Source organism: Zingiber officinale, chromosome 4A (assembly GCF_018446385.1).
Source record: "Zingiber officinale cultivar Zhangliang chromosome 4A, Zo_v1.1, whole genome shotgun sequence".
NCBI classification, from domain to species: domain Eukaryota; kingdom Viridiplantae; phylum Streptophyta; class Magnoliopsida; order Zingiberales; family Zingiberaceae; genus Zingiber; species Zingiber officinale.
The window spans coordinates 161,859,108-161,881,793 of NC_055992.1; the positions used below are offsets into that span (position 1 = coordinate 161,859,108).

The following is a 22,686-nucleotide window of genomic DNA, read 5'->3' on the forward strand; positions in this document are numbered from 1 at the left end:
CGAGTCCATGACGATGTCAGCTGCATGAAGAGAAGAAGAAATCAGTTAGCAATTAAAGCAAGTGCCCAAGCAAAATTCTTACCGAAGCCGGTCGGAAGTGGGGTCCGTATAGGACTCAGCCCAAAAATGTACATCACTCCCTCGTGAAGAAGTTTGTTGATGTCGAGCCGCAGACCGGCTAGTACATTTGCGGCGTGAAGATAATCCGGTCGGGTCTTGAATTTCTTCAACTCAGGAGTAGGAGGTAGACTGACTTGCCACTGGGTCGGAAAGTTGGGCTGACTGGGCATGCGGATATAGAAATAATAGTCCTTCCAATGTTTATTGGAAGTGGGTAGTTTATTGAAGAAGACCAAACCGGGCCGAGCTTGGAACATAAAGGTGCCCGGCTCGGCTTGCTTAGGATAATAGAAATAAAAGAAGACCTCCGGTCGGAGGGGAATGTTGTGAATCTTAAACAAAACGACAACGCCGCAGAGGAGACGGAAGGTGTTTGGTACTAAACTTCCGAGCGGCACGCCAAAATAATTGCAGACGTCTGCTATAAAAGGATGTACGGGGAACCGCAGACCGGCGGTAAATTGGTCGCGAAAGACACAGAAACCACCGCGCGGCGGTCTGTGTGGCCGAGCGGCAGGACCAGCCAGGCGAACTTCGATATCCTCGGGGATTTCGAAATTGTCAGCCAATATATCAAAATCCCGTTGTTCGAAACGGGATCGCATGGTAGTATACCATGGGCCTAGGGATTGTTCTTCGAGAGGAGAGGAACTGGCCATGATCCGGACAGGATAAATCAAAAAAGGAAGTTCCAAAGACGAAGGAATGGAATTTCAAAGACTCGAGCTAGGGGAAGAAATACGGATTAGATACCGGAAAGGAAGGAGGAGAGATCTAAAACCTTACTGAGGGGAGATGAATCGAGGAAAGGCGCCGGAGAGCGTCAGAAGGCAGCAACAAGATCGCCGGAGCTCCACAGCGCAGAGAGCAACAGTAGAGGTAACGGAGGCGTGTGAAGGCGAGAAGGAAACGAAGAATTTATAGGGTGAGGGCCGGTCGGCCTCCACCGTCGGATCCAGGTCACGGGAATCAATGCATACATCTAGCCGTTTATTTCAAATTGCTTCGGTCACATCCAAATATCATGCAACCGCCTCCGTACTCTGATGGCATTGCTCCACGTGGCAGTCAATCATTCGGAGCATTTAATGAAGGTATGATCGACATTGATGTCGAAGATTGGCGCAGAACGCGAGGAGATCCGGCGAAAGCCATCATTGATTCATTCAAGGATATCTCTGCCGCTGACCGGGCGGAGAGTATTAGCATGGAAGAGCCGTTCGGCTAGACTCACAGTCCAGTCAGTCGGACTATGCGCCTCCTTCGACTAGACTTGAAGGGAAGGCAAGTGATCCGGTAGTAAGAGTGGGCCCCCCCTTTTTCTTGCAAAGTCAACGCCAAGGGGAAGTCACCGGAACAGCCGCCCACCCAGAGGAGAGTGTGGTCCGACCGGACGGACGGCCGTAGACGGCCGGTCCGATTGGACTGCCGGCCGGCCGATGGAATCGAGTACCCGGAGGGGTCCGGCCGGCTAGCACTTATAGTTGGGAGGCACCCTGTCAAATCGGGGTTCCGACGCTCAGTTAAAAAGGTCATGGACCGAGCTGACCTTTTGACCGACCGCAGTCATAAAGCACCCCTGTTTGTTAGTCTCCACAAAGCACAAGTAAACCACTGCGGATGTCCGGTCGGATGTTTAGGTATCCGTCCACTCGGACTACAAGTTTGGAGCAAAGGGAAAGGCCAGAGGATTTCTTTCTTTGACAACCTGTAGGTTTCACGTGTGTGCCATGCTCCAAATCTTGTGACAGGGGATTCTGCTGTCCCATCGAGGGCATGCTTTGACTGTAGCGATATGGGTCAGGTAAACTTTCTGACAGCCGCGTACCTAGGAAAGGACAGGTAAGCTTTCTGACAGCCGCATACCTAGGATAGGACAGAGGACACTTATGCACCTTGGTACGCGTGCCTAATACTTTCACAGCTCTATATAAAGAACCTCAGGTTTCATCGACAGGGGATTCTGGGTACGTACTCTGAGACTTTGGGAGCCACCTTGTTCATCGTAATTTACCTGACTTGAGCGTCGGAGGGTCATCGCCGGGAACCCCCTTCCCGGCCCGACTTCTGTGCAGGTTAGCCGGAGCATCGCGCCACCAGTCGGAGATCTACATCAGCGAGCCAGGGAGCGCCACGTGCCCAGCGTCTGTTGATTTCTGGTTCGAACAGGATCAGTGGAGTAACAACAATAAGTGGCAGCCGAGTGTCTGACGCTGATCCCGACCATCTCTATTGTAGGACAACACGTTGAACACAAAACTCGAGTAGAGGATCCATCTGTAGATTCAAGAACTTCCGAGCAGTATTCCTCCAACACTTCGCCAGTAGTCGTCGCTATCAAAAGATGATTGTAAATTTGTTCTCACTCAAGCAAGGACCCAAGGAGAAATTACCAGTCTTTATCAAAAGATTCAACCAAGTGGCCATATACATCCCGTCAGCCACTCAGGTGGGGAATCTTGTCCGCTCAACTTCCACGTGATGGACCACATGTGGTCGATACTCCTGATGTTGCTGTTGAGGGCTCGCTTGGGGCCCTTTTGGGGGCACATTGTTGTTACCCAATCAGCGCTGGTGAACAGCAACCAGCTCAGGGGATAACTTCTTTCTTTCAAGCTGACTGGGTCTCCTCTACATTGATATATTTTGTAGTTCGTCCAAGCATATGATCAAAGTCCCTCAGAGGCCTCCTGAGTGGCTGATGGGATGTCCATGACCACTTGGTTGAATATTTTAATAAAGACCTATTAAGTGTCTTTTCATAAGGACTTACAAATAATGATTTCTGCCGATCTCTCATCAGGAAGCCTCCGAGGGACTTCGATCATCTGCTCGGACGGACTACAAAATGTTAGGGTTGATTTGTAACTAGAGGGGGGGTGAATATCTCATTGCGCTTCATTGTCTTGCTTCGTGATGATGATATGCAGCGGAAAACACTCAAGTAACGCTAACACTAAGATTTACTTAGTATCCACCTCAAGAAGAGGTGACTAATCCAAGGATCCGACCCTCACTCACTCATCTACTATGAAAACACTCCTTTATGGTAACTACTGAAGGCGGAGAAGTCTTATACAAATTCACAATACAACAAGAAGAAAAGGAAAACAAATACAAGTAAAATCTTACAAGATTTACAACATACAATCGAAACCCTAACTTCTTCTTCTTGTGTAGAACGTCTCTTGACCTTGGAAGTGCAGCAACACTTAGCTCTAAGAAAGCTTCAAGAACTAGCGTGAACCTGCGAGAATGATTGCAAAAAGTGGAGAGGAAGAACTGTGGAGGAAGACGCTCACCAACGGCTTTATCTTGCGCAACGGTCGTCTCCCAATCGATCAATCGATCGATTGGGGAGGCTGAATCGATCGGCTGATCGATTCAACCTTCTTCCGTGCTCTCTAGAAAATGACATGAATCGATCGACTGATCGATTCAGCTCTCTTGCGTCACACGTGATTTCCAGCCCCCAATCGATCGGTTAATCGATTGGCGGTACTCAATCAATCGATTGATCGATTTGGGACTGTTCTGTGCTTGCGACATTTTTCCTCGATCGATCAATTGATCGATTGAGATACTGTTTGTCGCAACACTGTGCCAAATCAATCAGCTGATCGATTGGGCTTAGTCCAATTTGATCACTTGATCAAATTGACCAACCCTAGCTTGTCCGAGTCAAGTCTAAGGTGCCCCAAACCTAACATACGGTCAACCGTGACCTGTTGGAACTCCTCGTGCCTAGCATCTGGTCAACCTTGACCTGCTAAGACTTGTTCACCAAGTGTTTGGTCAATCCTTTGACTCACTTGGACTTTTCACCTTGTGCCAAGTGCCCAGTCAACCTTGACCTACTTGGACTTACCGTATCGTGCCAAGTGTCCGGTCCTCTATAACCCACTTGGACTTCCACCAGATGCCCGATCAACATTGACTCATCTCGATTTCTTTGTGCTAAGTATCCAGTCAATTTGTTGACCTACTTGGGCTTCTCAACACCAGGTGTCCGACCAACCTTGACTCACTTGGATTTCCACGTGTTTGACTTCACTCACCAAGTCTTTCCTTTTGCTTAGCTTCACTCACTAGGATTTTCAATCTGTCTGGATTCATTTACCATGACTTTCCATCTGCCTGACTTCACTGACCAGGACTTTCACCTATCTTCACTCACTATGGTTTTCACCTGGCTGCACTCACCAGGATTTTTCCACTCCCCGGCTTTACTCACCGGAACTTTCACTTGCCTAGCTTCACTCACTAGGTCTTTCACCTGACTTTACTCACCAGGATTTTCCAACTGGCTGGCTTCACTCACCAGGACTTCCACCTGGTTTCACTCACTAGAATTTTTCCTTTCCTAACCTCTAGTTAGGACTTTCCCAGTCAAGTATCCGGCCAACCCCTTTGACCTACTTGACTCTTCTTCACATCAAACTGATCATCCCTTGACCAAACGGGAATTGTTCCAACAATCTCCCCAATCAGACGATTGCTCCTGCAATCTCCATATATTATTAAACATCGAAACCCAAACATCAAGAATCAAGGTTGAGCCAACTCAAGCTCAGTTAACCTGGTCAACCTTGACCTAGGAATATTGTACCAACAATCTCCCTTCTTTTGATGTTTGACGATATCTTTAAGTTATGCTAATCTCATAGCCTCAATTTTTCCTAATGTCAATGCATGAATGAGAGTTTTCTTCATTCTCTCCCTTTCCAAGAAAGCATTCTCCCCCAAACTTTACAAGAGGGGCAATGAAGGCCTAACTTAAACCCTATATTTTCTTACCTTATTAGCACACATCAAAAACACTCCCCCTGAAGAGTTACTTAATGTTGCTCACAACCTCACATGTTGTTCACAACACTACAATGAAGGTCTCATACCCTTCATTATCTTCAATGCTCACCCTTGAACATTAACAATTTTAATAATGAAGGTCTCATACCTTTCATTGCATCTAATGCTCACCCTTGAGCATTCTGCTTTCCAACAATGAAGATATCCGATCTGCCATTGTTTCCCTATGCTTAACCTTGAGCATTTTACAAAACGAAGGTTTTATCACCTTCTATGGTTACGGAAAAATATTTTCATATTTTTAAAGAGTAGTTCCCCCTAAAAACATGCTTTAAACTTCAGTCATTGTACCAACAATGACTTGGAATCCATAAATCTTTAGGAAACCAAAAAATTTGAAGTTTTGAGATTTAAAAGATTCAATATTGAAACTAACCTCATCCTAAACTTTAACCTAGTATTTTTTAACGATTTCTCCTTATCTTCATCATGAAAACTACCCTTAAATGTATATAAATATATTTCAAAGGTTTAGGAGTGGTTAAAGAGGCTAAACATGGCTCAAAATACTGAAATCAGGCAGTTTCTGTCAAAATCAGCCTTTTCAATCGATTGGATTGAGACTCAATCGATTGACACAGTTTCAATTGATCGTCTGATAGATTCCGCGAGCTTCTGTTCGCGGAAGTTGCCTCTAAATCGATCCACTGATCGATCCAGGCAAGGTCAAATCGATCGGATGATCGATTCAGCGAGGTTCTGCTCACGACAATACCCGTCTCAATCGATCGCCCGATCGATTGGAGGTCTGATTTCCTAAAATCCAATTTCAGTGAAATTCAGAAATGTCCTAAAAATTCTACAAAATTCTAAAAAATATGGAAATTGTTGTAGACATTATCTAGAGTATATACTATCAAGGAAAAAATAGTTTTCTAAAAAAATACATCTTATTTTCAAAGATTGACACAAAATTGAAAACTTGTAAAAACTTCAATGTTTCTTCCAAGTTTGTGTCTAACTTTCTAATGATGATTACTATCAAAAGATAACTTTCACCAAGATTTTCCAAAGTATATTTAAAGTGCTTTTCAAAACCAATTTCCAACAATGTTCTTGGGACTCAATACACATGACTTGTTCATTATCCTAACATCTCACTTATATTTAATGTATATTAAAACACATACAAGTTACCTTATGGTCTTTGTGAAATGTAGATTTTAGTTTTGCTCTAAACTAGGAATCATGCATAACTATCTAGGCATTTTAGGAATTTCAAGCATTTACCTAGAATGTTACTTGTTAGTAAATGTCATTGTCCTTAATTACAAGGAAATTAAAAATAATGCATGATGATTTATGACATACATAAAAAAGAAATGATTTTCAAAAGAAAATACACTATAACTATATGATGTATGTATGACATGACATGATATTTTTATTGTATTTTTCATAATAAACGTGAATGTAAAATATGATGCCATGGCATATGATGGGCAAACAAAGCATGACAAGTTAGCATAAATAAGATATACCTAAATAACCTATCTAAGTATCCTTAATTCCTTAGCTAAGTTAAAATCTAATCCTAGATTGTCTATATTTTCTTAAGAAAATGTCAAACTCCAACTTGATATTTCTTTTACCTTTCCTTAGTTGTGCCAATTTAAATTGTGTGTAATTTCTCAAGGTTTGACATATTTTACTTTTCCAAAAAGTAATCACTTAAATTTGTCCTTAACTCCTGAAGAAAATACCGAAATCCCAACTTGACATTTCTTATGTTTTTCTCAAGTGTACCAATTTAAATTAAGTTTAATTCCTCAAATTTTGACATATTTTACTCTTCCAAAAAATAAATAATAATACATTTCATTTTCAAATATTAACAATAATTTTGAAAATGCTCTCAATCTCTTGATCCAATATTTATATTGATGAGAAATAATGACCCCCATTTATTTAATATACGGAGATCATTGTCTCTCACTAATTTACTTTTTTTTTTTAAATTCAGAAATGGATCAAGAAGATGATCCAAGGATCTCATTCCATTTTTAATTACCCATATCATCATCGTATTAATGTAATTGTTATTCAATCATCATGTAATCCTTGCCATAGTTTAGATCTTGAATTCAATGTGATGAATTATAAATTGCATTTATTATTTGGTGAATTGTGTTATCTACATTTTTGCTTTTTATTTATGATTGTGTTTTCTTATTTACGATTAGTGTGTTATGATTAGTAGATTGTATTTATTTATGAATTTTTTGCTTTTTAAAAAATAATGTATTGCCTACACTTTATTTAAATTTATTTTTTAAAAAAATTTATTAAATCAAACATAACGCAGAAAGGGTAAAAAAACTCAAATCGGACCTGCGCTAAGTCGCTATGTCCGGTCCGGACATGATCCGACTCATTGGAACCACGAATGGGTAACTTGTCCGGCTGATTCACCGGTCCGGTTCGGAACACAATATGGCTGGGTTCCGCTTCATGGTGGTCGACCGGACCGGCTGTTTCACCCCTGTCGTTTATAAATTCGCGTTGCTGGTGGCGGTGGCTGCAAGACGACGGCGTGAAGAGAACCAATCTAGGGCTTCTTCCTCTCCCGATCGAGCGAAGGGCACGCCGTACTCATGTAAGTTTTCGCTTCTTTCTTTCTTCATGTTCATCGGAGTCGTTGATCTTCTTCGATTCAGCTTTGAGTTCGAAGATGCTTTTTACGCCGCGATTTGTTCGATTTCCAACTCTTGCACTCGCGGACATGCAGGAGGCCTTCGATCAACCGACCCCCGACACCCAATCCGGACGAGGAGCCGGAAAAAGAGCTTTCCATTCAGGAGATCATCAACATCAAGGTGTCGGACTGTTTCGCCTTTAGGCAATTTTTTGTGAGAATCATCTTAGAAAAAGATGCTAAAAGGAAAAAAAAAAGGGTTTTAGGGTTTAGAAAGTGTTATTTATTCTGTATTGGGATGATTGTGTGTATACTCATATGGAGATCTTCGCACATGTGGATGAGTTGAATTTGGTTCTTCAGCTAATAGAGTCTGGGGAGAAGGAGAAACTGATGGAGCTTTTGAGGGAGAGGCTGATCGAGTGCGGATGGAGGGACGAGATGAGAGCGCTCTGCAGGTTTGAAGTATTTACTTTGTTATTATTAATGCCGCAAAATAAGTGTTTCTGTGTTTGATGGCTTATAGAATATCCGTTTTGGTGACATACTTTTCCACACAGTTGTATCCAAAGATATGAAATTCAAACAGATTAGCTTAACAAAACTATTATCTTACTATCAGTTATTTAGACTCGATGTGTTTGGTTCTGACTTGTTTTAATGATATGATCAAAGTTGGACGGTAAAAACAATTGTGTTTAATATTTTAATGAAACTTAAGGTTGTCCGAAGACATATCAATCTGTTCTATATGTGCAAACATGCTGCTGTTTGTCTACAATTTCATGTGCTTCACTTTTTTTATCTGTTTGGGTCCTGTGATTTTTTGAACCTTTGTTTCTTCTTGTCTTTCTCAAAGAGCATATGCAAAGAAAAAGGGAAGAAATAATGTCACAGTTGATGACCTTGTACATGTTATTACTCCAAAAGGAAGAGGTGAGTACTTCCTTGTTGAATTTATTTATCCTTTTGTTTGAAATCATTTCTTCAAATCTTCAACTTTTAATGTTCATTGGAGAAAAGTCGTGCATTTCAGTTACTAGCAATTTTGCAATTTCTACATCAGCTTGTAAGAAATTGTTTCTTCAAATCTTCAACTTTTAATGTTCATTGGAGAAAAGTTGTGCATTTCGGTTACTAGCAAATTTGCAATTTCTACATCAGCTTGTAAGAAGTTGTTTCAACAGTCTTCACTCTTTTACACTCCATCCAATTTTCAATGGAAGGAATAAACTAAACGGTTCTTCAACATTAAATAATATGGTGATGATGATGGATTTTGTTGAGTTTATGAGCTCTTATATTTTTAGTTTTCTCATCTAGTTTCTTTATATATGAATGGATGAGTTTGCAAGAGGAATGAAATTATAAATTTTTAACTTGTTCTATTTCATATGGGAGTGGCAATAAAATCCCCATCGCAATCCACTGCATTGTCATCCCTAGGGTGTGGTAATCCTTTTCCATCCCTAGATTGGACTCTTTTCTTTGCCAATTGCGAAAACTTTTTGATAGGTGGGGATCCAATCATATCTACCTTTTTATGTGATTACTCAATCAATTTAAATGTTTGTAAATGACATGTGCAACATCAAATCAAAGGTTAGATCACGTAAGAACATATGGGCATGCATGAGGGGAGTCAAAGTGTCTGTTTGACTCCTTCTAGAATCTCCTCCTCTTTGATGCTACTGAAAAACTTTTTCACACAGTTTCTCCTTCCATTAAAGAGGAGGTAGATGTGTTTATCAATAAAAAGGAAAGGAAGTTGGTGGGAGAATGTCTAGGTCAGTAGAGACGTTAGGTAACCTCAACAAGTGTGATGGATTGTGGTTTAGAATAGTAATTAATTGAGCATAGGTAATTTATCTATAGGTTTAAGCTTAGAAGAAAAATTAAATAATAACCAATATTTAGGTAATCCAATTGACAGAGACCATGCTCTCTTCACATTTTTGTGATCTTCTTTAGGGTGCTCTTGTAATGAACAACAGGATACAAACGGTATTGCCTGTTTGGTGTTCTGGCGGTGGCTTTAGGTGTCCTGAGATATGAGAGAAGAAGAGCTAGGCTTGCCCAACTGTTTCTCTTTCACCTCTTTCTCAAGTCTGAAGTGTGTTGTTTTATTGGATATTTAGTTTTTATCACGGCTTGTGTTGCTTTGATTTGTGTGTTGCTTTATTGGATATTTAGTTTTTCTCACGGCTTGTGTTGCTTTGATTTGTGGGTTGTTTTATTGGATATTTAATTTTTATCACGGCTTGGGTTTGCTGTTGCTCTATTTCATATTTTATAAATTGACAACACTAGAGGGAGCTTTGTTAACTGGATGTAAGATTAAGATTTTCAAACATTGGGAACTAATTAGCTATCTTAATCCAAGGAGGTCCACATTTATATACACAATTAAATCTAAGGAGCTAATTGTCTCTTGCTTCACAGCTAAACTTCGAAGCTTTTTTTGCCTTACACTTGCTTTATTACAAATATTATTATTGTTAAACATCTTAGTAATCATTCATTGTATACAAATTCCATTAATTCAGGTAAATTCTTTTAAAACTTTGTTCTCTGTCACACTTTCCCTATCTTAACAATTTGATTGAGCTTTGTTACAGCTTCAGTGCCGGATTCTGTGAAGGCTGAACTACTGCTACGCATCCAATCTTTCCTCAAATCTGTTCCGCTTGATGCCCTCTGAACTATAAAAGCGGGTGCTCGCAAGCATAATATCTCACACAAACTGCTACTCTCTTCTCTAAAATCTCGTTGGAGATCGATCAAATCCTATGGGCTTGATTCTGGCAGCAGATAGAGATCACTTGTTGCCTTCCTATCCTATTTTTCCTCAAAGCTGCGGCAACAATTTGTTGCATCATATTTTGTAAAATGCATGATATGTAGTATTCTTAAATGCTTCATAAACTAAACTCAAGATATGTATTTATAGTTTTTTTCACTCTCCCATTGTAGTTCCTTTAGTTTATACAATTCATTGTAGGTGCCATGATAACATTGATTAGCATGCATCAGAAGCTGCTAATGATGTTCATGCTAAAGCACCACATCCCTGCTGCTGCCGTGTTGTATTTGAGTGAGTTTAACTAACAGAACCAACAGACTTTAATTTAGGGAGTATTTGAGAGGGCTTTTGCTTATTTAAAAGGGTTTCTTATAAAGATTATTTTGAAGTTAGGGAGGAGTTAAAGTATGGAATATTTGAAAATAGAAGTAAAAAAGTTAATATAAGGTAAACTTTGAGTGTGATGAATAATTGTTTCTAAGTTTAATTTTTAGTTAAATGATAATACTATATCTTTAAACTATATAAACTTATAATAATATCTTTAAACTATATAAATTAATATTATTTAATTATCTAAATATAATTTTGATACACGTTATATAATTATTATTATATGTTTAACATTGTATTAAAATTAAATTTTTTATAATTTAAAAAATATATAATTAATAAAAATAAAAAAATGATAAAATTTATATAAATACATAAAAATATGTATAATCAATTTTAGAAATGTAAATTATATAAAACTATAATATATTATTTAAAAAAAAATAAATATCTGATGGTAATTATATAAAATGATAAATTTATTAAACTCAAAAGTATAGTGATAATTATATAAAGTGATAAATTTATTAAGGGTATAATGCCATTAGACCATTAAAAAAAAACAAACAGAAGCTATAAAAAAAAAAAAAAAATCAAATTCTTCTTTCCAGTTTTAGGCTGAGTAAAGTTTTAGAATTTAAAAAGCATAAAAACTCTATCAAATACTCCTTTATTATGTTTTCGGTTTTCATGATCACTTCTATATAGTCTCAATTGTCTACCTTCTTTAAATACTCTATCAAATACTCCTTTAAACTATAGAAATTTTTTTCAACTCTACATTTTTGTAGTCCGTCTTTGTGTCTGAATGCATTGGTGTCGTCATCTAGGCAATTTTGGTTAATTTTTATACAAGTTATTGTTATCCAGAGGTTTGGTGATCTTGACCCAAAATTCTTGATTAGCAGGGACTTGAATCTTGATTGGGAAACTTTTGTGTAGTTGGGACTTTGTTTATGACAATTATGGTCACTAATTGCATGAGCTTAATGATTCACTCACTGTTTGCCAAACTTATTGAGTTGACTTGGAAGAGTGTAAGCTTCATTTAAGGGAGGTAATTGTATTAACTAACATATCAAATTTTACACATCTAAAGTTACATGACAATTTATATAAAATTTTATTTTATAATGAATAATTTAATAAAACTAATTGGCGGAGAAGCACCGGCATAGAGATAATTGTATTAACTAACACATCAAATTTTAGTAGGTGACTGCTACTCGATCCCACGTTGAAACCGTCACCGATAATGTCTTCAGAAACGCCGATCGGATTCTTTTACTTTTGATATTCATCGAAACCCTTTCCAGATGCTCCAAAGGCTCATTAGTCCTCGACGATGAACTCCTCTCCCACTCATCGGAATACTCATCACTCGGTCGCTGAAATTGAAGAGATGATCATTTCAAGGCGCCAACTAAAGAAAACATCGCCATTAATTAATGATTATCCCAAACTCAAACCTTTTTGGACTCAGTTAAAACGAGCGACTGCAGATTCGGTGCGCATCGAAGAAGATCAAACACTATGTCCAGGCTGAATTGCTCTGCCACATACATTTTGATCTTCAACTGGAGCAGTTTGTGAAAGACAGGAAACCCTTGCACGATGGCCTTATACTTTCCCTGAAACAAACAAAAATATTGATTGTTACTTCTAAAACAATATATATAATTAGGAGAATTAGAAGATCATATATAAATTAACATACGTACCAGGAATCTAGGAGCCAAGCTTGAAAGACATTCATCCGACACAGTAATAGTCAGCGTAGTCACATCGCATAACGTCTGGGCAAATGTTCCCAAGCGCCAAATTCTGAATAATCGGACACAAGTCAAGGAGGGTGCTTCGATTTGCAAGTTCGTCGAACTAAAATAAGGTTTTAGCTTTAAATATTCGAGTTTCTGGCAATCGATTTGAAGTTTTTCTGGAGCAGTTACAAGAGTCAATCTGAGAAGATTTGGTGCCGCTATTTGAACGAGTTCGGGCCGGAAATATTTTGCTTTTAATCTTAGTTCTTCCAGAACAGGACAGCCCGAGAGCAGCCTCGACAAGCTCTCGGTAGGAATAATATTTTCGCCCAGTGTGAGGGAAAGGGTCTTGAGATTGCTCAATCGGAAGGCGATGCGTTCGGAAAACTTAGATATGAAACCCACGCAGCCGACGACTTGTAGATTCAGTGACACGAGCGATGGCCAATCGAACACGAGTTTGAAAAAAGAAGATCTCCATTGCGTGTAGAAGAAATTGAGGAGAGTCACCTGCCGGGCACCGTGGGATTTGGCGTATTTGACTAAGTCATAGACGAGTCTTTCACACGAAACGCAGACTACGCAGGATTTGTCGTCCGTGTTGAAGACGAGATTTTTGGGATCAATGCTGCGTCCGGTGAGGTGAAGACGAGAAACAGAGTCGCCGCCGCGGGAAACGAAGAAGTGCTTCTTGATGATGGGTTGTAGATCGAAGTAGGAGAAGTTGATGACGGGGACGGAAGTCCAGACGTGACGCCATCTGCGGGAGAGAACGGAGGTGCGGATGGAGTCGAGGGTAGGGAGGAAGGAGAGGATGTGGCTGAGAAGCTCGTCCGGGAGATTACTCAGGTAGTCTTCTTCCTTTAATTCCGACTGCGCGTGCCGGCGGCGAAAGCGGCGGCGGCTTCTGCTACTCAAATCACCCATGACCATGAAGAGAGGGAGGAGGCGGCGGCGGGCGTTGAAGGTGTGGCGATCTCTTGTCTGGAACTCCATATTTATAGCGAAATAAATAATTTGACTTAGAGAAAATTCCGATAATTAATAACGAACCAAACATTTTGATAAAATTGTATATATGTAAAAAATCTTTAACTTCCAATATTTCTGTTTTTTTTTCTGGCATGTTATTCTATTTTTACAATTTAATATAAAAATAACAAACCAATCCGGATAGACATACGAAATTGAAGTAATGTGTAAGTAATAAAAATGATATTTTTAAAATAAAAATAAAATAAATTAATACTTACCATGTAAACACATTAGGTAGAGATGTCAATTTGATCGAGTTCGTCGTTGGATGGGCATGCTCCATGTAGGAGTGTAAATGAGTTAAGTTATTCGTGAATTATTTGTGAATAATTTAATTAAAATTTAACTCGAGTTCAGTGTTGATCAAATTCGATCTGACTCATTTAATATTTAGCCGATCTCAGTCTTACTCAATACTAGTTCAGGTCTGGTTGAGCCAGACTACATATAATATATTGTTTATATTTATTTATGTAAATATTAAATAATTTAGTATCATCAGATAATTAATGGTAAATATTAGGTAAAATCTTAAGATTTAAAAGTTTTTTTTTTTGGGTTGAAGAATCAAATAATTGTTATTGTTTGATTTATCATATAAATAAATTACTATAAAATTACTTTTATTTTGATTTTGGCTCGAACTCGAGCTAAAACTTGATTTTAATTTGAGCTTTTCGAGCCAAGCTCGAGCTTGTGACTAGACGGTTGAGCCGAGCTCAAGATTAAATTCACAAGCTCAATTAAGCTCTAGGCAAGCCTCTTTATTTTTTTGAGCTCAACTTAGCTCGATTACAACTCTAGCTATGCTAAATAATTTAAACGGATTGTGTTAAAATTTTATCAACATATTTTAAGATGAGTATAGGAGTGATGACCCATCTAGGCCCGTGATCCACACGGGGCATTGAGAAGAAAAATTCTTTTAAAATTTTAAAAATTAAAGTGCAAAATTCACTGAGCCTAATCCACCTAACTTAAACCAAGGTCGAGGTGAGTTGTGGGTTCGACGGACCAGCATATGAGTCATAGGTTGGTCCGTCGAACCCACAACTCTCCCCCACCTTGGTTTAAGTTAGGTTGAAGATTTCCCAACCTATTAGGATGGCAGGCTACCCCGCCCCGTCATATGATGAATTTTTTGACGGGTCTGTTTGTCCTATCATGAGTCACCCAAAAGTGTTCACGGCACTTCGAGTGCATTCACTTTGGGGCACCCAACGACCTGATCTCTTAGTCGCAGACGCGCGTCACATATAGGCAGTCACGTAGTCAGGGGGCGGAGCTAGGATATTAGTTTAGTGTAGGCAATTGCAGCTACCGTTGACGGACATGTTGCGGAGGGTGCCTCGTCCAGTTCCGACAGCAGCCCAACAGTAGTGAAGCAACTAAAGCTCTCCGCTTTACAAGTCATGTTGTCGTGTATCTTGCTAAATTTTTTTTGCATCATCTGCCTAATTTTTTTTTGGCATCATCTGTCTAATTTTTTTTCTTATACTTGTATGGAAAACACAACAAGAAAAGAAGTGTATCAACATGTATCTTGCTTTCGGCATACTGCATATGTTTGTTATGTTGTTTAGTTAGGAAAAAGCGAATACTAGAGGAGAGAATCATAAAATTAAGGGTGGTTTCGATGCCTAAGTCCAGCAACAGAAAAAATATGTAAAAAATTAATGTTTTTGTTCAATAATGTATTTGAAGTACAATGAAATTTTATAAAGAATTTGGGATTGCAAAAAATGTTATTAACATGCATCAAATATTGTTGTAACAAGACAAAATGAACAAACACTTTTTCTTTTTTTTGTGTCGTCTGCATCATCTATTTTTTTTCCTAGGTTATGTTAATAAATACTTTTTAAGTGGGTCCTGGCTCAGTGTGGGCAGCTGCCCACACTGGGCCTGTGCTGGCTCCGCCCATGCACGTAGTATATCAAATTTCTCTCTTTCTCTCTCTCTTTATACATAATTTCTCTCTCTCTTTATACATTTGTTATCCTGGACAACATACAATTGTTGGTGTAGGAAGATCAGACGATCGAACTTGTGTTTTGATAATAGAAAAAGGGTTCAAAAGTTAAGTTGTATTGTTATCTAACAAGTGTAACTGAGCTTGCAGGAAAGGCCTAAGTTGTCTTAGGCAAAAGTCCTAGTGGATTCTAGGCAGGTGGAAAGCCCTAGATGTGGTTAGGCAACGAAATCCTGGTCGGGGAGGGGGGGGGGGACTAGATAAAGCCTTGGCAAGTAGAGCACTTTGGGCGAAATCCTAGAGTCGAGGACTTTAGGTGAAAATCTCGAAGGTCGCAGACACTAGGTCGAAGACGGGACGGGTCGTGGAGCGGACGTTCAACCAAAAGTCTTGGAGTCTCGGACGCCGATCAAAAAGCCAGATAATCTGGAGGACCGGTTTGACAAAAGGTAATTTCTTCTGAGAGGAGTAAGTGAGGGCGTGTGCCCCGAAAAGGGAACAACAGGTGTCGATTTGACCAAGGGTTTTCGGGAAATCTAAAAGTCAGAATCGGACAGTCCGGAGGCTATTGAAAGTTAATCTTTACATATATATATTGTTTTATTTGCTATTAGTTTAACTCTGTTTTGCAAGAAGACTAACATTTTTTACAGGATCGTATTTTACCTTATTCGGTCGACCGAACGTCCGGATCGGTCGACCGAACCCCCGAACAGAAGGATTAGATTTCCAGCGAGTTGATCAGGTTCGACCAAGGGATTTGTCGACCGAACCTCGGGTTCAGTCCATATAACCGAGGATAAGCTACGACTTGATTGAGCCGGGTTGATCGGACCAGATAAGCATGTTAGTGTAGGTTGCACTAACAGTCTAACTCAGGTTTTGATGAATGACAAAGTAAGTTAAGTTAGGTTTAATGTGATCTAACGATTTAACTAAGTGTGCAGGAGAAATCCAGATAGGTTGACAGGCTGATCGAATATTTGGCAAGAAATCCAACTAGGTCGACGGGCTGACTGGATAACTGGTACGAAGTCCAGATAGGTCGACGGGCTAACCGGATATCTAGCACGAAGTCCAGCTAGATCAACGGGCTAATTGGATAGTTGGCATGAAGTGCAGATAGGTCGACAGGTTGACCGAATGTCTGACAAAGCGGTAAGTTAAGATAAGTCACTGGAAGAGAGTGACTTGGTGAGGATGCGTTCCCCCGTTTAAGGGAACAGTAGGTGTCGATCCAACTTAGATCAATTTGGAAAATTTAAATTGAGATCTTGACTAGATTCTGGTCTCGAGGAGACAGAATCTAATTACTACCCTTGACTATAATTATGCTAATACTTGTTTTGCAGGGTAAGATAAGTTTTATTGTCTCGGACTAACTTTATTTTGCAAGAAATAAAGGCTGCTGGAAAAGTTGGTCCGAGGGCCCGAAATGCCCAAAATCAATCTTATCGCCAACTTAGAGCGCGTTGATTGGATAGCTGACGTCGCGGTCCAGGCGCTCGGAAGGAATCTAGATGACTGGAACTGCCTATATAAGCAACCTTCCACCAGGAGTACAACACACAACTTTCTTCTGCAACTGCTTTCTTGCGCGCTGCTCCAAAGATGCTCCTGCGATGTTGTAAAGCTTCTCCGACAACTTACGACTCAATTTTTATTTTCTTTGTTATCGGTAACTTTATTTTATAGTTATTGTACTTATTGTGTAACTCTTTTGCGAACAATTAGTGGATTGCCCAACGAAAACACTCTCACATGCGACCCTTGGAGTAGGAGTTAATGAAGGCTCTGAACCAAGTAAAACTTGGTGTGTTAGCGTTGTTTTTGTTATTATTTTCCGCTGCGTACTTTGACTCGATAACGATTTTTCAACAATCGCTATTCACTCCCCCCTCTAGCGTTCTTTATGATCTAACAAAGCCAGCGAGGTCAGCGAGGCAGAAGTTGTGGGCAGACCACCTGAGTGAGAGGATGACGGTTCCACGGCTTGAGCGGGGATTAGCAAAGGGGCCACGACCGTCGAAGAAGTCGGAGTGCTGACTCGGGAGGGTGTATGCTCCTGGGCAGACACTCGCTACGAGGACGACCTTTATGGGGATGCTTGGACTGAGGGAGTCACGCAGCGCCTTTGGCGTTGAAGGTGCAACGGTCGCTCAGAGGATGGGGAGGGAGCCTTATCGCCAGCCACGGTAGCAGTAGAAGGCTCCACTGCGGGTTGAAAGGTGTAGGTGTAGCGGAGGCCGGCAAGAGGGGGGGGTGAATTATCTGCACAAATTAAAACTACCCTCCTCGGATTTTTCGACTCGAAAGTGCAATAACAATAATAATAAAATTAAAATAATAAAGCTTGAGACTCGGGAGTTAACCTGGTTACAACCAAGAAGGTTGTTAATCCAGGGCGATGAAAAAGCGCGCACTAGAAGAATTGCCTTTTCTGAAGGCAGAGAAACCTTTTACACTCTAACAGCTCAGAACTATTGTTAGGAATTAATTACAGAATTGATGGAACAATTGATATCTAATTCCTAGTTCCAGAGGCCTTTATATAGCCTTTGGGAATTCTATCTCGGATGTCCGAGGCGCCTCCAATAAAGGTCCAAGGCGTCTCCATCGAGAGAGTGAATAAAACTTTATCTGAAAGCTCAACGTTCACTTGTGCTAGGTCCGAGGCGCGTCCAACAGGAATAGAAGGTGCCTTCAAGCTGGAGGCGCCTCCAAGCCTGATGGAGGCTCCTCCAAGCTGGCTGGCAGCTTTTTCCAGCTTGCTTGCTTCTTTACTTCGTCTTCCGAAGTCCCGTTCTTTTGGATGATTCCGACCAACCGAAATAGGGCTCACCGAGCCCGTCAGCTCCCTTCCCGTGCCGTCCTTCTCGCTAGCTGCGTCTTCTGCTCGACTTCCTGCGCTCCTAAGCTCCTGCACACTCAGACACAGGGGTCAAACACAAAGCAGAACCTAACCAACTTGGTTGATCACATCAAAACAACCACGGGGTTCAACAAAAGGCTCCCTCCCGAGGTTCCTGCTTTCCCGTTTGCTGGGGAGAGATGCTTGCTGAGGTGCTTGTTAGAGTGTATACTAAAAGCCTAGCTTTTGATATAAACATTTATCTAGAAATAAGAATCACATTGGTCAAATGTCTACATTTGTGATAAATGTAGTTGTTCAATTAATTTATATTGTAGATAACATGGTGTGTGGTGTCACACACAGAGGATCATGTTATCAGTACCTCATAAATTATAAACAGTAGCTCACGACCAAGATGGAAAGGAACAAACCATTTGAAGGTCGTAGTGTAATTAGGTATTAGTTTATCTTAACTATATAATTACACTAGTACACTTAGAGTGTATTGAGTAGGACCATTAGAGGTCGTTTCTTTTATACTGACTTTATAAAGAAACAAAGACCTCAGTTATTATGGAAATGTGTGCTCTTAATCCTAATATAATAACAAGCACATATATTTGATATTTATTTCTTTAATTTGTCAATGGGTGAGATTTAGTTCGATGAATCAATAAGCCCGATAAGTTGGGAAATGATATCACTTATAGTGTATGTTGTTGATTATAGAAGGAAACTGTGTCCTAGAGATACTAGGTTGAGAATGTCCCCAAGAGGAGCTCAAAAGGATTGTCATGTTAAACCCTGCAGGTGGACTTAGTCATGACGATGAAGTTGAGTGGTACTACTCTTGAGCTAGATATTAATTAAGTGAGTTGTCAGTAACTTACTTAATTAGTGGACATTTGTTATCTTAAACACAGGGAGACTAACACACTCATAATAAGAAGGAGCCCAAAAATATAATTTGGGATTGGTGCGGTAGTTCAATAATAATTCTCTAGTGGAATGAATTATTATTGATAAAATTAAGTTGTGTGTTCGGGGCGAACACGGGATGCTTAATTTTATCGGGAGACCAAAACCAATTCCTCCTCTCGGTCCCTATCGTAGCCTCTTAATTATAGAGTACTATACCCACCTATACCCACCTTCTTACCCATCCTATAGGGGGCCGGCCAAGCTAGCTTGGAGACCAAGCTAGGGCCGGCCATGTTTTGGTTCATGGGTGAATTCATGTGGCCGGCCCTAGCTTGAACTCAAGCTTAGGTGGTCGGCCCTATTAAAATAAAAAGGAATTTTATTTTTTAAAATTTTCTCATGTGGATAACATGATTTAAAAGAGAGTTTAAAAATTTAAATCTTTCTTTTTATAAGATTCTACAAAAGATTAAGAGAAGAGTTAAATCTCTTTCCTTATTTGTAGATTAAAAGGTTGATTTTAATTTTGGTAAAAACTTTCCTTTTAATCATGTTCATGATTTAAAAGAGAGTTTAAAAATTAAATATCTCTTTTATAAAGCTTCTACAAGGATTAAGAAAAGATTAGATATCTTTCCTTATTTGTAGATTGGAAGAAATTTTAATTTTTAAAGATAACTTTCTTTTTATCCACATGTTTAAAAGAAATATTTTAATTTATAAAATTTCCTTTTTATTGACCATCATGAAGGGAAAATTATTAGAGAAATTTTTTATAAACTTTCCGGAAACAAATTAGGAAAGTTTTAATTCTTGATTGAATTAAATTTCCCTTGCTTGGTTTAAAGTGGCCGGCCACATTGTTGATGAGAAAAAAATTATTTTTAATTAAATAAATTTTCCTTATCAATGGCAAAAGAATTAAGGAAATTTTTATTTAAATTTCCTTATTTGCTAAGGCCAAGGATTATAAAAGAGAGGGTATAGGTGCCTTCATGGTGAACAACTCTATTATTTTTCCTCTCTCTTTTTCTTCCTTGGTGTGGCCGGCCATCCTCTCCTCCTTCCTTCTCTTTGATGGCCGAACCTCATCCTTCTTGTGGAGACCCATATGGTGGCCGGATCAAGTTTAGAGAAGAAGAAGAAGGAGGAGAGAAAGAAAGCTTTGTTTCTAGCATCCCTTGGAGCATGGTGGTGGTGGCCGAACCTCTTCATCCTAGAAGAAGTTTTGATGGCCAGAATTTGCAAGGAAGAAGAAGGTGCTTGGTGATTCTCATCTCGGAAGATCGTTGCCCACACAACGTCCGAGGTTAGAAGAGGAATACGGTAGAAGATCAAGAGGTTTTTCTAAAAGGTATAACTAGTAATTTTTCTTTCCGCATCATACTAGTTATTTTTGGAAATAATACTAAATACAAGAGGCATACGATTCTAGAGTTTCGAATTTGTTTTCGATATAGTGTTCTTTTGTTTTTTTTTCTTGTGATTTGATTGTTCTTTTCGGTTAACCTAAAGTTATTTTAGGAAATTAAATATTAGCTTTCTATAAAAGGTTTTGTCTAGTCGGTGGTGGTTGCTCCCATATCCAAGAAGGCCATGTGCCTCGCCACGTCAGTACTGGGAACCGATTATAGAAATTAATATTTAATGGAATTAATAACTTAAGGTGACTTGGGTCGAACGTGTTAAGTTCCGCAGGAGATCCAAGTCAAAACCTAAAAGAACAAATAGATTAAGTTTTGGATCAAACGTGTTAAGTTCCGCAGGCGATCCAAAATTTAATTTAAAAGAACACATGGTAGCTAGGAAAAGGTTCAGACCTTTGTACAAAATTTTTGTACAGTGGAACCTCTAGGCTTTCCGAGTAGCAACCAACAGTGCTATCCCAAGGAGCCTCCTAGCCAGTGATCTCCCTCTCACGCTTCTGCAAGATGTCACTGGGCAGAGTGGAGGAATTAAGGGCGTATGCACTGAACATGATATTTTCTGCAAGCAAAGGAAAATACCTCAGTTAGTGAAGATACCAAGGGAGAGTAGCTAATCTTACCAAAAGGGGCGCTCAGGGCCGTTTGAATGGGACTCAGCTCGAAGGTGTGCAACCCACTTTCTCGTAGCAAAAGGGGAAGCTGGAACTGCACCCCGTTCAGCTTATCCGAGGTGGCAAAGCAGTCGGGCTAATGCTAGTGATCAGATAATTCGAAAGAAGGAGGGAGACCAGAGCGCCATTCGGTGGGCCAAGCCACAGGATCAGGAAGCTGTACATAAAAAAGTGAGACTTCCAGCCTTTATTGGAAGAGGGCATGCTTGTGAAAAACTTGTACTCGAGTCGTGATTGCACCATAAAGACACCGGGGTCCGAGCGTTTCAAGGAATAGAAATGGTGGAAAGCTGTGGAGCTAGGGGAATATTATACAAGCGGCATAGGATTACCATCCCGCACATAGTGCGGAAGGCATTGGGGGTGAATTGAGAAAGGAGAACGTAAAAGTACTGAATCAATGCCGAAAAGAAAGGATGAAGTGGAAAGCACAGACTATCAAGAAGTTGATCCTTAAAAAAAGTTACATAACCCAAAGGAGGATGACAAGGGTGGTCATCGGGACCAGGGATACGAAGGGTGTAAGCATCCGAGAGTTGCAAACTCGAATGTACATATTCGAGATCGCTCCTATCAAAATCGGAGCGAAAGTATGCATACCACGGAACTAGAGTTTCTCTGGCCATAACCTGAGAGACACAGACACGAAGAAAAGAGAAGAAGAGCACTTACAAGAGAAACACACACGAAGGCTAAGGCTAGCAAGCCGAAGTGATGAAGGTTGAAGGCAAAGAAGTTTTCGGCGAGCTGCCACCTAACGCCTTTGGGGTTTTAAAACTAAAACCACGAGGGGGCATCGAGATGTGAGCTGGACAATCAAAAGGGGCGCCGCAAAGGTGGGCTGTTGGATCACTGCAAGGAGGGTAGCATCGAGGCCTGTGCAAAAGGCGTGCGTCAGGAGTCATATCAAAGGAGGTCATTCAGACACATGGCGGTTTCCTATGAAGTGACATTTATGATGGAAGAGACAGGGAAATCATGAAGGTGATATGAAAACACGACCAACACGCCTCGAAGCACAAAAATTCCATGCGATCACCTCGGAAAGAGGAGTGGAAGGCAGCAGAAATTGACGGTCAATTTGGCGCCTCCTTGCCTATCTCGAAAATAAGGCCAGATTCAAATTAGACCACATCCCCATCTTCGAGGAGGAGTCATACATGCAAGGGACGACAAAGGCCACGGAAGGTAAGTCCACGGGCATGTTCCCTTGAGCATGCTCTCATGACAAACGCTCTTTCCGGTCGGGCTCCAGACTCTCGTCTCATTGTGAGTTATAAGTGAGC

The 22,686-nt window shown here is 40.1% G+C and overlaps 2 protein-coding genes across 2 annotated transcripts; one reads left to right on the top strand and one right to left on the bottom strand.

Moving 5' to 3' along the window:
- Nucleotides 1-7,449: 7,449 nt before the first annotated feature.
- LOC121972075 (transcription and mRNA export factor ENY2-like) lies at nucleotides 7,450-10,583 on the top strand. Its single transcript, XM_042523681.1, has 5 exons — nucleotides 7,450-7,585; nucleotides 7,718-7,805; nucleotides 7,988-8,082; nucleotides 8,484-8,560; nucleotides 10,243-10,583. Coding segments are annotated over exons 1-5 (345 nt in total). The 5' UTR covers nucleotides 7,450-7,583; the 3' UTR covers nucleotides 10,326-10,583.
- Nucleotides 10,584-11,968: 1,385 nt separating this feature from the next.
- LOC121973011 (putative F-box/LRR-repeat protein At5g02930) lies at nucleotides 11,969-13,460 on the bottom strand. The gene is made up of 3 exons (XM_042524610.1): nucleotides 12,482-13,460; nucleotides 12,230-12,391; nucleotides 11,969-12,148 (listed from the first exon to the last, which is right to left on the bottom strand). Exons 1-3 carry the CDS (start codon nucleotides 13,451-13,453, stop codon nucleotides 11,969-11,971), a joined length of 1,314 nt encoding a protein of 437 aa, XP_042380544.1. The 5' UTR covers nucleotides 13,454-13,460.
- Nucleotides 13,461-22,686: the final 9,226 nt, after the last annotated feature.